Here is an 18,386-nt window from a genome sequence, read left to right as displayed (position 1 = left end):
CGTCGCTCTCGTCGTCGCCCTCGTTGGGATCCCTCCCGGTGGGTTCGGCCTCTTCCATGACTTCGATGAGCTCTTCTTCAGAGGTCGTGTCCGTATCCATGATGGCCACCAGCCCCTCCTCCACCTTTTCCAACGAGGACTTCGTGGGGGTCTTCTCAATGGGCCTGAAAGACGACTCCCTCCGCGATGGCAGGGAGACTCTGGGTCCTGAGGGCGCCTCCACTGGTGTAGCCTCCACAGGCTGAGCGAGGGCCGCGGCGACATCCTCAATCGAGGTCTTAGCAGGGTGAATTAAAGCCATCGTCACCTTCTGGACGCCTGGGGCCTTCACTTTTGGGGGAGGGTCCGAGCCTCGCTCCCCCTCTGCCGGAATCTTCGAGATCGACCGGGGCCTCTCAAGAAGCTTCGCCGGGTTCTCGGACTTCCCCTTACCCGAGCCAGAGCATTGGCTCGTGGTTTATGGCGCCGGGGAGGATGCGCCCTGCCTGGCAGCCAAGGAGCCCGACCGTTCGGCGCTCCCGGTACCCGCAGTGCTTAGCCTTTTGTTGGGCCCCCGTCGCCGGGGCGCCCTCACAGGACTTAGACCGCTTTTACTTCTTCTCGCCTGACGGGCTCTTCCCTTCCAGCCAGTTGGCGAGACGGAGGTGGTGATCCTTCATGGTCCGCTCCGACATGTTCCCACAAAACGCACAGTCCTTCTCCGTGTGCGTCTTGTCCTCATGGAGACAGTAGAGGCATAACGAATGCTCGTCCTCCTTGAAAACATTCTGAAGCTGGCATCCAGGGTAGGTCCTGAACAGCTTCCTGGGCGTTGAGCTTCCTTTCTCCTGTGCCATGTCCGGGGTAGGCCTCGGAACTTCTGGAATCCTCCAAAAGCGTAACTAGACGAAAACTTCACCCTTGAGGGGCGTAAAAAACTCCGAAATGGATCCCCGTTGATCGGATGTAGAAACGGTGGAGCTTGAGGCTCTATTTAACCGAAAAGAGAAAAAACTCCTGAAAAAGCGCAAAAACGCAGCAAAAGCTCGAGAGCTACAGCACGAGGACTCCCAACACTTGAACGTGCGGTAAAAATCTGAGGATGGCTGCCAGAGGCAGGGCTTAGGGAGAGGGCAGTCATTGGCTGGGGGCAGTATGACCCAGAGACCTGGTTACTACTAAGAAAGACAGATCAGAAACTAAACTGATACTGATTTTTTTCTATACCGAGGATTCCCGGCCTGACGACGGGGAATATTCATGAGCATGTGAATCCATGCCAGACCCCATGCTGGAGAATTCCGAGAAATAAAGTTGGTACCCTTTAGTGCGCTCCTTGGGAAGAATTACTCAATCACTTGGTTGTGTTAATTCCAATTTGTTTATTCAGTATAGGTTCTGGATACTCCATACACTTAAAGTTTCAATAAACAAACTTTGTCTCCCAAATTGTCTCCCAACACGTGTTTCCCCATGACTTTAGCCACGGTTCCTCAGGGGAGATTCTAAAGTGAAAAAAGAACCCAAGTTTATACATTGTATATAAACAGAGACTTAAGTGCATTAAACCTCTAGTTTCATAACCACTTCTATCTGAGAAGAGGACATACACTCACCCTTGTCATGTTTCTCATAATTCTGATTCAGTATTGATTGGTATTCAATTTTCTCTCTCATCGGCTCTCTATTTGTCTTCCTTTTGTTCTCCCCCCCCCCTTTTTTTTCTTTTTTTCCCTATAAGAAAAATGCACAAAGCTCATATGCTTTGGTTCACATTCTAATACTGGCTATTAATGTGTTATATTTCTGAACAGCAAAGCAGTCTTTGCTGTCCTATACAGTGTGCTGTGTCCTTCCTAGCCTATATAGAATGGCATTTTAGTATTGGTCCATTATTACTAGTATAAATTCTGCATTTGCATTGGTATTCAGTTTGATTGAATTTATGCACCCTCTATGAGGTAGCCCTTTACATTTCTAGAGAAAATTATTTTAAATTGCTATAGAGTTTACCTTGTGTGTAGATTCTTGTGGATTCAAAGATGTTCCTTTCTCTCGGTACGATTGCCTCTGTGCATCCGTGGTTCCCGGATGCATCTTACCTCAATTCTGCTTCTGTTTATATATCGCGGAGCACGTCGCGTGATGACGTCATCGCGTAATGTGCCGCGATGACGTCATACGCGTCAAAAAATGTGCGGCGGCCATCTTGGATTTGTTTTTTGTGAAAAAAAAAAAAAAAAAAATTGTGTTTCTATGTTGTAGCCTTCATTTTTGTACAAATAATTTTCAGGTTGCATTGCTATTTTGCAAAAGAATGGATGTATTTTCAAAGAACCCCTAAGCTAACACTAATGTCTTCTTTAATTAAATTGTGTCTCTAAATGTTGTTGTATCTATGCGTATGTGATGGCATCAACACGTTGGATCCAGCTTTCCATTTACTATATTTCAGTGTATGTGATATAGAGTATATAGGCTCTATGTATAAATGAACAACAAGTTGCTTATACATGCTTTCAGTGGTAGACAGAGAGGTACTTAGGATGATGCACATATACAATCAATAGTGTTTTTATAACCAGTTTGCCATCTCTGGATCTGTGTTTAGACCAGTTTGGCATGTATCCATTATACAAATCCATTTTGACTCCATTCTCCTTAATATAAGTTCTCTGTCTCCTCCTCTTTCAGGTTGCTCGATTTTTTCCAGTCCAATGATTTTGATGTCCTTGATGTCCGATTGTTGGTGTTCTTTTGCAAAGTGTATGGCCATTGGGTACCTTGCATCCCCGTTCTTGATTGCTCTAAGATGTTCCAATATCCGTATTCTAATTTCTCTTATCGTGCTCCCGATGTATTTCTTGTTGCAAATGCATTGTATAGCATAGATTACATATTGACTTCTGCAGTATATAAATTGTTTGATGTCAATCATTTTTCCAGTGGGTAATTTAATTTGTTTGATTCCATTTATCATGTGTGAACAAATTGGACATTTGCTGCATTTGTAGGATCCTGTTGGTGCCGGCACTTTCAAAAAACTACTCAAGGAGTCCTTTACTGGGTTCCTTAGATGACTCGGACTTAATTTCTTTTTCAGAGTTGGAGCTTTTCTAAATACCATTGATGGTTTTTCTTCAATAATGGTGCTGAGTGTATCATCTGTGAATAGAATGTTCCAATGTTTATTCAAAGTTTTCTTTATGTTGTATATTTCACTACTGAATGTTGTAATGAAATGGGTTTTCATTTCTTTATTCTTTACTTTTCGTTTTTCCATGCTGGAGAATATTTGCGAGGCTCTCGCTTAGCTCCGGTGGATGAGAGGGTGATCTCTATGAGCCTACAGACGAAACCTTTGGGGCTGACGCGCTCTTAGACGGTGCATCGGCTCTGTCGCCGGGGTGTGATCTCCCCATAGCAGTGCCGGCAGCATGTCTATTGGGGCCGGGCACGGGCAACCAGACCGTTCCGCAGAAAGGTCTCTGGCCTCCACATCGGAGCCATGGCTGCCGCTAGAGTCCTCGCTGTCACCGACGGCACCTACGGGGGAACCACACTCAGCCTGCATCACGCAGGTCATCCACCGCTTGGTCCACCTATCTTTTAGCATCTTAGGATGGAAAGGTTTGCAAGACTTGCAGGATCGCTCGTCGTGAACACGTGGGAGACACTTGTTGCACTTGCGATGCATGGATGGAATGCAGAATAACTTGCACAAAATAAGACCCACTCAGGAAGTTGGCAAAAAGTCTCATCCGACTGTTTTAATATCAATTATCTAAAACAGGCAGTTACAACAGACATCGACAGACGTTCACTCGTGTTCTCTCAAAGCATTTAATAAAAAACACTTATAGTAAAAACTCGTCATACATGACGTCATACAACGTGACAAATAAGAGAAACCTACTAAGTGTCGGCATTGGCTTAAGGGGAACATCTAATTATACTTTCTATATAGGGACAGGGTTGTGATTGGCTTTCTACTGTCAGGTGGACAACTTATGCCCACCCCTAGTGCAACATTACTTGTTACTACGGACTTCTGCAATTGTATTCGCTCTCTCCTCTTGCTTCTCCACTCATTTTGACAGCTTACTCTGTTCTCTCCTTTTTTCCTATCTCCTCCCCTTACTTTCTTCTATGCACTTACTCTATCAGAATTGTCCCTTGACCTAGTATGATAGCAACCTCATCCGTCTCCTACCCTCTCCCCTTACTTGTCCCCCCCCGCCCTTCCAGCACTATCTGAAATGTCATCAGGCCTAGCAAGATGGTCGCTTGTTTTGTTCCTCCCCTCCCTTTGTGCACCCCTCTCCCTCACCTTTTGTTTTTCTCCGGCTCTACCGAAAGATGCAATAGGCCGCGATGTCAGACTATATGCACAGCATGTGATTCTAAGCAGATTAACAAGAAATTAAAGTTACCCCCCCCCCATAGTGACTAGAGTACTCAGTCCCCTTTCCTCCATCCTTGTGGAGCGATCCCCAACATGGGGACACATCAGAACATTTGGCAGCGAAAAATTGAGGCTCCCCTTTAAGAAGCTTAGATACCTTGCAACTCTTAGTATATTTGAGCCTTTGGCATACTAGCGGGGGAAGGTGGGTGGGACGTATGGAGGAAAGGTAACTATGGATTAGGAGTACTCTAGTCACTACAGTGAGTAGCTTTAATCACTCATACGTTCTGTCCCCTTTCCTCGATCTTTGTGGGTGATTCCACCGAACAGGAAACATAGGGTGGAGCTGCAACAACCTGCCTCATATCTAGGAGGAAGCGAAAAGTTGCTTCAGAACCACCTGTCTGCATCGTGCCTGGAGCGGGTGTTCAGTGAGTAGTGCCTACAGAAGGCTGACGGAGTGGCCCAAGTAGCCGCCTTGCTGATGACATCCCAAGACGCATGTCTCTGAAATGCTCCTAAAAGGGCATGAATCCTAACTACTTCTATTAATATGCTCAGATAAAGCTTCACTTGGGTTTGGATTCATATTTGTGACTGCAACTACTGAATTAATGTTATAAGAAATATTTAAAAAGTAGATCAATGATGTACTGTAGGTGACTAATCAAGAGCCATACCCACATTTGACTAGTTTTAGAGGAAAGGAAACTTCCCTACTACGCATGCCATGCAACAGCAGATTATTTTCTTGTATAAAGCCCCACATGCACCCCATTGACAACTGCAAAGCATTGCAAACATGTCAGTAAAGTTAACATACCCATGCTTCATGACATGAAGATTCCATAGTTTCATTACTTCTTTCTCGCCTTCGTTAACATCAGAAAATTCTTCGATTTGCTGGAATTCAAATAAGAAAATAATGTAATGGAAAAACGTATGGGTTCCTATACGATACACTGCAAAACCTCTGTTTTTTAATACAATTTTACACTTTAGAGTAAACTAGTAAAGCAAAACCTTAAGCGAAATGCCTTCAGGTGGACACAGTCAGTGCCATAAATTAGGTCGGCTCCAGCCTTAGTGGGTTAACTGTGCTGACCTATACACCGAAAATATAAAGGAAACTCACTTTAGTGACTACTGTACTCCTAGTCCATAATCCCCTTTCCTTCGTAGTCACGGGCTATCCCTTCAACCAATATAGGACCAGACACTTTAGCACTGGATCTTAGCACATGCCTCATGCATGCTGACTCTTGGATAATGACACACATTTAACTAAAAAAGAAAACACTGCAGTTATGATTTGCAATGCCAAAATAACAAGCCCCACACTAACCACTTGGCTGGAAGAAATAGGGACTTGCCCTCTCCCTAAAACAGAGGATTTAAAAAATAATAAACTTGTGGCAATCAGAGATTTTATACTCGAACTGCATTTTAAAGCCATTGTAAAGAGCTGTTTTTTCCAATTCCGAACTATCTGGTGGATCAGGTTTTACCTGACCTTCCCCCACAGAACCATGGCAGTGATCCCACTTGTATTCTGAAGACTAGTCTATGCCAAGAATCTCTGCTGTGGTTCCGGATTACCTAATGAAGAGGACTAAAAAGAGTCCAAAGCAAATGAGCAACATTTCTCATTAAACTTCACTTCTCTGACTCCAAATCAAATGAAACGATGCTTACAAAATTGCATGCTTAGATCATTTGACTCCTGCAGCAGGGGTCCAAAATACACCTTGAGGAAATACATCTATTCCAAGCCATTAAGAACACATTGGTCCAGTACCACAGCTTTTTAACGGTGCAAAGTTTCAAATCGTGAGATGAAGGATCATCCTTTTCTCAACCAGGCTTGAGATATATGTCCAGACGTCTTTACTCAGAATAAAACCAACTGAAAATCCCTGAAAAGCTTGCTATTTAACTGACCAATAGGATCCTAGTAAAATCAAAACCAGGCCTCAGCACTTTGGACTAACGTCAACCATCATACGCACATTCTCTGGAACATTATTCAGATGGACTCTTCAATGACTAGTTACACATACGTTCCACGTGGCTGCACACAAGCTGTCAGCCAAGGACTGCAGGAGAGATCCGACTCATTTGTGTCAGAGTCACTGCACCCTTTAGATGGAAATCAGAGTGCCAATAACCCTTAAACAGATGAAAAAATACACCTACACCACCAGATTAATAATCTTGAATCAACAGGTTCTCACCGACTAAACCATCCCCGCCCCAATTAACACTCATGTTTCCATCTCTCTGCATCTTATTCACAAACACTGTCTACAAACATACTGCATTTACAGAGAAAAGCCACTGTTGACCTAAGACCCTTCACACTACCCCTTCCCCTCCCCACCAGCGGCCAACCAGGCCCACAAAGTGCAGACTTCAAAGGATTGTTCTTGGGGTCTTACCACTAGATCAACTACACTCCCAAGTGTGTCTGCAGCTGAGCACCTAGAATCCCACCGACACTCAGAACTCGGGTACTTCTGGACTGCAATCATCTTGACAGAACAGCAAGTAGCCCTGACCCACCCATCAGACATAATGTGGATACTTGGCATAAAGTCTGTGGCAAACCAGTCCACCTGGGAGATGGCAACAGTATTATGTGGCTCGCTACGTAAGGAGATCTTACTTATGATTGTGATGTGTTAAGCAGCTGAGGGTACCTGCCCCTGAAAGGATCTCCACTGCCAGTTGGGAAGCAACGAGAAAAAGTCTCCTGAATGGTCCACTCAGAAATCTGAAAGGCAACACTTCACATGTGGGGACATTGTACCCGGCATGTTCACATACAACATTTCAGTTATATTTATTTGAATTTGTAAAGCACACTAACAGCACGCAGACATCGAGGCGCTGAATCAAAGCTTAAGGAGGCTTACTTAAGGGTTACAGAGAAGCCGCCCTAGAAGGAACTTAATTACATTTCGGTGGTTACAGGTTACAAGTATATTGCAGGTTTTAAGAAATCAAAGAGGTTGGTCATGATGGCTTAACGGAAGACAGTGTGGGATTCAATGGCTCTAAGGTGGGGAGGGAGCGCATTCCAAAGGGTGGGGCAACTGAAGGGAAGCTGGAGCCGCCCGCACGCACTTTGTGAGTCCAAGGGACAGACAAGAGGTTAGAGTACTGTGATCTGGATGGTGTGTGCGAGGAGGGTTTGATAATCCTATGAGTTAGGTAGGGAGGCGCAAGGTCGTGGAGATATTTGTGAGTCAGGGCCAGGGCTTTGAAGATGATTCTTTGTTTAACAGGAAGCCAGTGGACTTGTCTTCCGAGTTCAGAGATGTGGTCTTTATGCGAAAGGCCTGCGGCGGCTCTGAGTGCGTTATTTTGAACAGTTTGGAGTTTAGTGATATTCTTGGCAGTGGTACCAATGAATAAGGCATTACAATGATCAAGTCTCGAGCCAATGATGGCCCTAGCGATGGTGAGGCAGTTTTGTTGGGACAGGAAAGGTTGGGTAGCATTGATAAGTTTGGAGTAATAGGCGGACGTGGAGGTTATGGCATTGACCTGCCTGTTCATGGACATGTCTGGTTCTAGATAGACTCCAAGGGTTTTGATGGACGGTGAAACAGTGATAGGGGTATTGTCAATGATGAAGGAGGAGTACGGTTTTGTCACTATTAAGGCAGAGCCAGTTTTCTGCCATCCAGGTTTGAATTGTTGAGTAGATGGAGTTTAAAGTATTCTGGTCAGATGCGTAGTCACCTGAGAGGGGGATAAGTATCTGGGCGTCATCCGCATAATTTGTGTATGAGATGCCCATGGAGTCGAGGATTTTAAACAGGGGCCTCGTAAAGAGGTTGTAAAGGGTGGGGGCAGTGCAGGAACCTTGCGGGACACCACACTTGATGGTGCTGGGGTCGGCACAGGAGGTGTCTGAGAAGACCTTCATAGATCTGTCTTTTAACAATGACTATCCATTTGCAAGCATTATCGGAGAAGTTGGCTATTTAGGATAGATGCTGGCAGAGGGTTTTGTGGTTGACTACGTCAAATGCTGCCGACAGGTCGAGGAGCAGGAGGAGCGCAAGTTTACCTGAGTCTCTGAGGTCATCGATTTGATTATTCAGGTCGAGGAGCGCTGTTTCGGTACCGTGCCGTGGCCTGAACACTGTTTGGCTAAGACCAAGGAGATGGTTGTCCTCTAGATATTTCTGTATTTGCAGGTAGGCTGCTTTGTACAGAATTTTCCGTAGGAAGGGGACAGTAGTGATAGGCCTGTAGTTTGTCGGGATGGCTGGGCCAAGTGAGGGTTTTTTGAGGAGCGGGCGTACCCAGGCTTCCTTTAGATTTTGTGGGACTTGGCTAGAATGAAAGGAGGCATTGATGAATGCTGTTATGATAGGGGCTAGTGATGGAGCACAGTCTTTAATGACTTGCGCTGGGCATACATCCCTCTTACAATTAGAAGGTTTGGAGGAGAGAAGTGCCCTCTGAGACACTTACGTCTTTGAAGTCAAACTGGGGGGAAGAGTTTGGGATGTTCGGCCAAGGGGCTGGTGCTTTGACTGCCAGTTATTAGCTTAGAGATCTCTTTTTGGTGATCGAGTATTTTGGCTTGTAGGGTTTCAAGTGTATTAAGCAATGCAGACTGGATGGAGTTGCACCAAGATCCATCCTTCACTATTGGTGAAGGTGGGGGGTCTCCAGTTCTCTGAATATGGAGAAGATTTCACGGCTCCATGATTTGGCAGAGGAGATTCTGGCATTAAATGATGCTGCTTTGGTAATGGCGGCTTTGTAGGCTAGTTGGGTGGCTTCTGTTGGGTTGTTGCGCCAGGTAGTCAGGGCCGCTCGTTTTTTTACCTCCCATCTGTAAGAGGTCCTGGGTGAACCAGGCATTGCAGTGCTTGGTTTTCTTTTCTTTCTTAAGTGAGAGAAGGGCTACCAAATTAACGGCCTGGGAGAGGACCCTTTTGAAGTCATTCGCGAGGATATCTCGGTCAATGACGAAAGGGGGAAGGAGGGCAGGTACCTTGAGGTGCTGGGCGAGGTTGCTGTGGGTGAGGAGTTTGGAGCTGGGAGAGGGGTGGTGGGGAGTTGAGGGTCCCTAGAGGGGATGATGTTGAAGGTGATGCAATGGTGATCGGTCCACGGTAGTGGTGAGATAAGGGGGGGGGGGGGCTGATTGAGCAGTTGTGTTGAACAACCCAGTCGAGAGTACGGCCTTTTTGAGTGAGTGGGGCTAGAGAGGGTCTGTGTGAACCCTAGGGTGGATAATGTTCTATTGAGGGCTTTGGCATGGGTGTCTTTGGAGTCCTTGAGGCCCAGGTTAAAGTCATCAAGGAGCAGGATTTTAGACGATTTCTTGAGGTTATCCGAAATCGAGTGGGTGAGGGCTTCTTGGAACTCAGAGAGGCCTGGAGGGCGGTAGATGAGGTTGATTGCTATGGTGCAGTTATGGGAGAGCTCGAGTTTCAGGAGGAGGTAGTCAGAACTCTCATCAAGGTTTTTTTTTTGGATTGCCTCAATTGAGAGGGAATCTTTGGCGATGACTGCAACCCCTCCACCTCTGTGGGAGGAGCGGCCTCGTATGTAGATGAGGTATCCCTGAGGGATTGCTAAGGAAAGGGCAGGTCCTGAGACATCGGAAAGCCAAGTTTCACTAAGGAATAATAAGTCAGGGTTGTGGTGAGTTATAAGGTCATTGATATCAAGGGAGTGAGCTGGAAGGGATCTGCAGTTTACAAGGGCACCTTTAAGGAGGGCTGCAGGGGGATGGGGGGTTGGCACATGGGGTGACTTTAGCGATGGGTATGGCTGGGGGCTGTGATAGCGAGGGACAGTTAGGAGAGCATTGAGGCATTGCGGTGGATGCTTGGCTAGGTGCAGGCTGGGAGGCCAAGTTGTTAGCAGAGATGCAGGCATCAGTGCATGGCAAAGTAAAAGTAGGTGCAGACAGTGCAGGGTACAATAGCAGTAGGTGCAGGCACAAAGCAGGGCAGAGTAACAGTACGTGCAGGCACAGTGCAGGGCACAATAACAGAAGGTTCAGGCACAGTGCAGGGCATAAAAACAGTAGGTGCAGGCACAGTGCAGGGCATAAAAACAGTAGGTGCAGGCACAGTGCAGGGCACAACAGTAGGTGCAGGCACAGTGCAGGGCAAAGTAACAGAAGGTGTAGGCACAGTGGTGCAGGCACCAGTGCATGATGCTAACAAATCTGTGGGTACAGACCTGATAAAGGGTGCAACGGCGCTAGTGTTGGACTTCCAACATTTTGAAGCATTACATGGATGTCGGCGGAGATAAGTGCACAGTCCTGGACCTTTCCTGAGCATGAAGGAAGAGGGCTTGTCCTGGTGGACAAGAGGCTCTTGGAAGCTTTGTTGCCGGTGGACAGGGCAGAGCAAGAGTAGGCGACCATGCGGTGGCCAGAGATGGGCGAGTATGGGGTAGTGGGAGGGGGTGCGGAGGGGCGGGGGATGTCTTCCGCTGGTAGTGCCGGCAAGCGGAGAGTTATGTTACACAAGGCACTATGGACGAGGAGGGCCGGTGTTGTAAGGGGTAGCCTTGCCCGAAGGCAACGTAGCCTGGAGGAGAGGGTAGGCTGGAAGGAGTGATGGGAATCCCTTTGCATGTGCGAACATAGGTGGGCATTTCTGTCAATAGTGTTGGGGATAACACTGCACAAGTGTTCATATACAACATCAGAGGTCATAACGCCCTCCAGCACCTCGCGGCGCGCCTCCCCCCCATTTAAAGCAGGAGGAAAGGGCCTGCAGAGGTGTGGGAGCCTGTGAGGGCGATCTGGGGCATTTTGTTTCTTTGTATCCATGGTGATGATGGCGGCGGAGGCCATTTTATAGCCATACACGGCCTTGTGGGCAGGGGGGCACTCCTTCTGCTCAATCCTCCTAATCCTGATCAATAACATGGTCTTTTATAACTAGTACATTATTTACTGAATCATGGCAAGGACTACCTTTAGATACAGAAAACATGCTTTCAGCTCTAGAAGGTTTATTAGCTTCTAGCAGCTTCAGGCAGTTCATCCTGCCTGTCAGCGCCTGCATATGTATGAAAGGAGGGCTCCCAGGCAACTCCACATATAGCCTGGAGGAGCCCTTTCAAGTCGCTGAACCTACGATGGATTCCCTTACTATTACCACTAAGAAACACTGGCTCCCCTCTAAGAGGGCGCCCGCTTTCTTTGTTCCCCTCACGACGACCCTAGGCACCAAGTAGGATTGGCTGGTGTCCACCGCATCATGGAATAGCTATTGGTCGAGCCCTGAAACTCCTGCCCTGCCCTTGGTGAGCCAGCTGGCAAAGCCAGCCCGTGGACAAGGCTCAGGAGTAAGGCATATCATCCTGCCTGTCTGTGCCGGACGACGCTCGTCGAGCTAAACAATCCTGTCTCTTGGGGTTTTGTCTCGTGTCCAGCGGTGCAAGACACGTTTCAAATACTTGCCTACCCATGTCGCCTAAGTAAGTCCACACGTTACGTTGTTGTGCACTGTTGCTCTGTGCTTTACACCTCATCCTGTCCTTAGCCCAGTGCTTAACCTGAAATGCACATGTCCATTACGCAGCAGATTCCCTCGCTTAACGTTCTAGAAAAAGGTTCTCAACTAGTAACATATTTGTAACACTGACTCTCCGCCCTGTGCAACACCGGATCATGTTAGAGACACTCTTGATTCAGACTCTTAAGACCATTATCAAACCGGTTACACAGCTGCTACATACCTTATTGCCCCTAGCCTTCTGCTACAATGCATCATGTACCTAATTTGACTCTAGCAGCATTTTGCTGCCAATGCATTTGACCCAATTTGACTTCAGCAGGATTTTGCTGTACTTGGATACTACCTGTAACGCACCGATTTAACTTGAGCAGCACTTTGATGCCAATGCATTCTACCTAATCTGTTTTTAGCAGCATTCTGCTGTACATGTGAGCTGTAACTCACTGAATTTGACTCGGCAGTCCTTTGCTTCAAATACATGTTATGCTTACCTGTACCCCTGCATTAGCCCCCCGTACCATAATAGGCACTCAAGGCCCACCCGTATATTGTACCATTATGCATGGTCTTGCACTATATGAATTGTCTTTCGTACTAACTGCAACGGGCACTTAAATGTCTGAGGGTTTTGGGCACTGCTATAAATGAAAAAAATACGTATTCCTGAGCCGACCATAGGTTATGGATGAAGATGATCCCCAGCGTAGAGCACTTCGCCAATAATAGACAAGCCTACAGTCAACTAAACCCAAGGAATGAACTCCTGGCAACAGAACACCTCAGGAGTTTGACTCTTGATTCCACCATAGCAGATCTTTCTTGAAACTGAGGCCTTTGCAACCCCACGATCTAGGTCAACTGATCTTAGACTAGTCAATGTGAGTACTAATCATTTTGAGCCTGGCTAGGAGCACTGCACAAATAAAAGCTATGAGTTCCAGACTGGGTGCTTGAGAAATCTCTCACCAGCAGCAATAAAATCCAACACAAAAACCTTTACTCAAGAGACTTAAAATTAACCAACTTATCGCAACAAACACTATGAAATTCATGGGTGTGGGAACTGCCGACAATCTTGGGAGGATAGCTCAGGGGCAATGTGTTTGTCTTGGAAGCAATACGGTGCAGAGCAACACAGGTACAATCCCCGGGTCTGCGCTTAGAAACCTGTGGGTATTAAACGCGTTACAAATAACCCATTACAATAACATTATTAACTCAGTAGATGTCTCCTATGATGCACGTATTTAAGCATATTGCTGATCACTGTTGTGACCTTATATATGTTCTCCTGGGCCGAGCAATGGGGATAGCTCAGTTTAAATTGTCATTGCTTACCACAGCCTCTGATTTTTAAAGGTTTTGTTGCAATAAGTTGGTTGGTTCATTTTAATTCTCCAAATTAATGCTTTTTCATTGAATTTCAAGGGTTTTCTTGTGCCATGGTCACTGCCAGTTTGCAGCACTTAAAATAAAGGACTGTGGCTCACTGGCTGCAGCCTCTCTACCCCTCTGAATCCGATTATACCGGCCATGGGCTATGGCCACTGTCCACATTGCCACAATTAGGCTATGTCGGTAGCGGCTGCTGTCCAGTAATCTTTGGCACCACATTGTCGAGTCCCTTCCTCTAGGGCATGTTGTTCACTCTTCTACTCCACAACCTCTTTGCATCTGCTTTCCCGCTCGGCTTGCAACGGAGGCTGAGCCGGAGGGGGAAATGTGCTGGGGACTGAAGTTTCCCAGGACCTGGCAGTGGCGAGGTGTGAAGGCAAGGGCAAGGGGTTTTATTAGCCTGAGCCAAGGCCTGCAAGGAGTAGGAAGGGGCTGGTCCAGATGGGAACCTGAGGCCAGATCACACTAATAAGCATCAGGAAGTATCTCTTCTGTTACCCTTATCCTTAATCCCGACCTGCCCCCCCCCATACCATCTCCTGCTCATCTGCGATTTCTTTCCAATTTCCACCAATTGAGGCCCCCCACTCCACATCTGCTTGCCTGTTTTATGTGTGCGGTGGGATGCAAGTCGTTGATTTGAAATTGCCTGATTGTTGAAGCATCCAGGGGTTTTGATTAATGGGTAAACAGAAATACCTAACTGGGCCTACCTACTACCCGATGAACAGGAGGATCACAAAGAGGCTCAGACTAGGCACCAAAGTATTCTTTAAATCGATAGGGGTTTCCCCCAGAGGGAAGTGGAAAGTCTGGCCCAAGTGGGAATTATACAGGCCTTTTCAGAGCTGCTGTCGCCATAGCCCCGGAACATGCATATGTCCAAAGTTACAATAACTGTCTGACAAGATTTAGTTTGACGTCCCAAACCATCACAATAGCAGCTTGTGGACGGCTGCTGGGGGAGGGGCGATTGAAAATCACCTTGTACAGTGAGCCCGCCCATGGTTTTACAGTCCTTTGAAGACTACCCAAACAACAGTGTGGCCAAAACCTGCTAGTTTCTCCACTCACGCACTCGCATCATTAGGTACTTCCCGAGCTTTACAAGTCCAACTTCAGGAGTAAAATAATATTGAAGATCTTCCTATTTAATGGTTGCAGGGGGAATGGGAAGAGGGCGCTCGTAACCATCATCTGGCCTGGTGACTTTGGACAGACATCTTTGAGGAACGGAAAGAATGCCTTTCAACCCTGAAAATGTCAGGAGTTTGGCCTCGGCAGCTGTACCGTCTCTGAGGGTTTACTTCTTCGGAGATCCCGGGAATCTATCGCAGGCAAGCCCCCAACTCAAGTTGAAGCCTATGTGCAACTACAGTGATTGAAGAATCTAGCTGCCTCCGTATGTCATACCCATGGAACATACTCCCCTGCCAATACCGAATGTCAACTGCCTGGAAAGCTGGGGGTCTTTGCGTCAATCAACTGTAAATTATGAAGGAGGTGACTGACATAATGAAACTTGCCCTCGATAAAACTAGCAGAGAGGTGAAACTCCTTCAGGGTGATTTAACTAGATTGGCGGATAAATGTGTAAATATGAAAGCCTTGTAGATACCAAAAAGACCAAACTAAGCACTTTTACTACATATCAGTGTCCATCAGTAGAGGGGAGGCAGCAGACACCAAACCCTGTCCCTCCGCTTTCCCCAATGATGTTGTGCAGAGAGCAGGATCTCAGTTAATGGCTGCACCCAAGAAGAATACCCTCCGTAAGAGAACGGCAACCACTAGCAAGTGGAGGATAAGGGGGAGACCAGAGGGGCAACACCAAGGGAAATAGGAATTGTGGCGATGTTGCGCCTGCTGCGAGACCGTCAAAAACAATTCATAGAAGAACTGGGTTCTCCTATGGAGAGAAACCCAACTCACCCAAGAAATACGTTTGCATCTACGAACCCAAGCTACCCCATTAGTTGTGGTACTTATAGGGGTGCCGCTGCTCAGGCAGGACCAGCCAGAAGGAACCTATTTGCTGATCTGCAAAGTGACCCACTATATCAACACTATGACTGGTGCTTACTGCGAGCCTGGCCGACATACTAATGGCTAGAAGCAGTGCTCGAAATTAAGGTAAGATTGGATAAGCATGAGCTAAAACAAGCTCCTGGTTATCCAGCATTGACCAGTGAACAGGAGCGATCACTGGGGAGCAAGGTGCTACTACATAGCATTACCCAAATATAACTTTTACATATGATGCATACTTATTATTTTTTCCATTATTTATGACCCCTTATGATTCGAACGTTGTATTAATGTGTTCTAATGCTTATTTTTAGATTGTCACAAAAGCACACAGTTCAATTCAGATTGGTGTGTTTTATCGGCATCCGTGTGCTTGGAAGCCAAAAGTAGCTTCTGGTAGCTGTTGCTGTGAAGCTAACCAGGCTCTTCAAGGCTACAAGCAGGAGCTAAAAAGCTCCCAGCTTCCCTTGATTTTAAACCATACAAAAGGGTAGCATAAGCGGGGAGAGGGTCTAAAACACCAGAGGGAGACTGTACGATAAATTGTGTTACTCACTGGAGTGACCACCCTGTATGGGCATCCCTAACTAGGGACGCGAACGGAACCTTTTTCCACAGAAAAAGATCACTTTCCCTTTAAATGTAATAGTGCGGGGGGCACGACTTCAGGAGCATGTGCTCCCTTAACACCTCCCACCGGCGCCACACCTCAGTCCCCTTTGACGCGTTGGCTGTATTGAAATATTTAACAATGCTGCTTATTTAGGGGGGGGAGGGAGACTGGTGGGACGTATGGAGGAAAGCAGACTAAGGACTAGGAGTACGTTAGTCACTCCGGTGAGTAAGGAACAAGTTACTTACCTGTAACTGTTGTTCTCCAGCATGGGTCTGGCATGGATTCACATGCTCATGAATATTCCCTGTCGTCAGGCTGGGAATCCTCGGTAAAGAAAAAACCAGTATCAGTTTCGTTTCTGATCTGTCTTTCGTAGTAATAACCAATCACTGGTCTCTGCGTCATACTGACCACAGCCAATGACTGCCCTCTACCTAAGCACCGCCTCTGGCAGCCATCTTCAGATTTGGAAGCACGTGAAGTGGCAGTATGACCAAGTGAAGAGCCGCAGAGGGGTAGGCGGGAGGGTTCGCATGTGAATCCATGCCAGACCCATGCTGGAGAACAACAGTTACAGGTAAGTAACTTGTTCCTTCTCCAGCATGGGGTCTGGCATGGATTCACATGCTCATGAATAAAGAATACATAGCAGTACACACATGCACAACCACGGGAGGTGGCAAAGGCTCAACATTAAGCATCACATCAACTCAACATTAAGCATCTTACCTCCTCACCAGGCTCACCTCAGGCGAACAGGTTGCGCAGCACTGCTTGGCCGACCCTGGACTCCTCCCTGGAATCCCGGTCGACGCAGTAGAATTTCGTGAAGGTGTGCGTCGACCTCCACGTAGCAGCCCTGCATATGTCCAGCAGGGGCACACCAGATAGGAACGCCGTGGTAGCTGCGATCGCTCTGGTGGAATGGGCTCTCGGACGGCCAGGCAGCGGTCGGTTTGCCAACCGGTGACAGTACATGATACAGCCGGAGAGCCATCTGGAGATGGAAGCCTTCGAGAGAGCCTTCCCCTGATTGACAGGTCCAAAGTTCACAAAGAGTTGTGACGTCTTCCGAAAACCTTTCGTGCGGTCCACGTAGAACTTCAGCGCTCTAGCTACATCCAGCGAGTGCAAAGTCCTCTCAGCCGGCGACGAAGGCGACGGGAAGAACACAGGTAACACCAAGGGTTCGTTGAGATGAAAGTCCGACGGTACCTTGGGCATGAAGGAGGGGTGCGTCCTGAGCACTACCCTCGTGTCGTGGAAAGTCAAGTACGGGGCCTTGCAGGAAAGGGCCTGGATCTCTCCCACTCGTCGTGCGGAGGTGATGGCCACGAGAAAAGCTGTTTTCCACGATAGAAACTTCAACGGGGCCGAGTGCAGAGGCTCGAACGGAGGTCCCATGAGTTTGGTCAGTACCACGTTGAGCTCCCACGCCGGGGCCGGAGCCTTCACCGGCGGGAACGATCTGAACAGTCCCTTCATGAACTCTTTCACCAGACGATGAGACCACAAGGACGTCCGGCCCGTGGTTCTGGTGTATCGGGAGATCGCAGCAAGATGAATCTTGATGGACGCGTGTGCCAGACCAGCTTTGGCCAGCGTCAGCAGGTACGGCAGCACTTGGGGAGCCGTAATCCGTAGAGGGTTAATCTTCTGTGCGTGGCACCAGACAGAGAACCTCTTCCATTTGTGTCCGTAGCATTTAAGAGTCGAGGACGCCCTGGCCTTTGCAAGAACCTCTCTGCAGTCGGCCGGTATGTCGTATCCTCCAAACTCTAGCGCTGCAGGAGCCAGGCCTGCAAGTTCAGCGACTTCGGGTCGTGGTGGAGGATGGCGCCTCCTTCCCTGGAGAGTAGATCCGCGTCCGCCGGCAGCTTGATTGGCGGGGACGCCGACAAGTCCAGAAGGTCCGGGAACCATATCTGCCTCGGCCACGCAGGTGCGACGAGGATCATCCTGCACCGTGACCTCTTGAGCTGGTTGACGAGCCGGATTAGCAGAGGCAAGGGAGGGAACGCGTAGAGGAACAGGCCCTCCCAGGGGAACGAGAAAGCATCGCCCATGCTCCTCGTCTGGGGAAACCTGCTGGCGAACCTCCGGCACTTGGTGTTCGTCGCCGTCGCGAACAGGTCGATCTGGGGTGTGCCCCACCGTCGGAAGAGGCGATCCACCAGATCCTGCCGTAGTTCCCACTCGTGGCACGAGCGCAGCTCCCTGCTGAGTGAGTCGGCGATGGTGTTTTTTATCCCTGCCAGATGAAACGGCACCAGAAGAATCCCTTGGGCGACGGCCCAATGCCACAGGTCCTGCGCCTCCTTGGACAGCGCTGGGGACCTGGTTCCGCCCTGTTTCCTGATGTAAAACATGGTGGTGGTGTTGTCGGTGAAGATCCTCACCACCTTGCCCTTGAGGGACGGAAGGAAGGACCTGAGGGCCCAAAACA

General features: G+C 47.9%; 1 protein-coding gene across 1 annotated transcript in view; it reads right to left on the bottom strand.

Annotated features, from left to right (window-relative positions):
- SUZ12 (SUZ12 polycomb repressive complex 2 subunit) overlaps positions 1–18,386 on the bottom strand; it is a 1,189,145-nt gene that overhangs the window by 67,041 nt on the left and 1,103,718 nt on the right. The window contains exon 15 of the mRNA XM_069654958.1: positions 5,211–5,290. Within this exon, the coding sequence (XP_069511059.1) occupies positions 5,211–5,290 (80 nt within the window). The remainder of the gene's footprint in view (positions 1–5,210; positions 5,291–18,386) is intronic.

The sequence above is a fragment of the Ambystoma mexicanum genome, chromosome 3q (genome assembly GCF_040938575.1).
Source record: "Ambystoma mexicanum isolate Mex_15411 chromosome 3q, UKY_AmexF1_1, whole genome shotgun sequence".
Lineage (NCBI taxonomy): Eukaryota > Metazoa > Chordata > Amphibia > Caudata > Ambystomatidae > Ambystoma > Ambystoma mexicanum.
The sequence above is the reverse complement of the archived record's forward strand: the minus strand, read 5'-3'. Positions and strand labels throughout refer to the sequence as shown.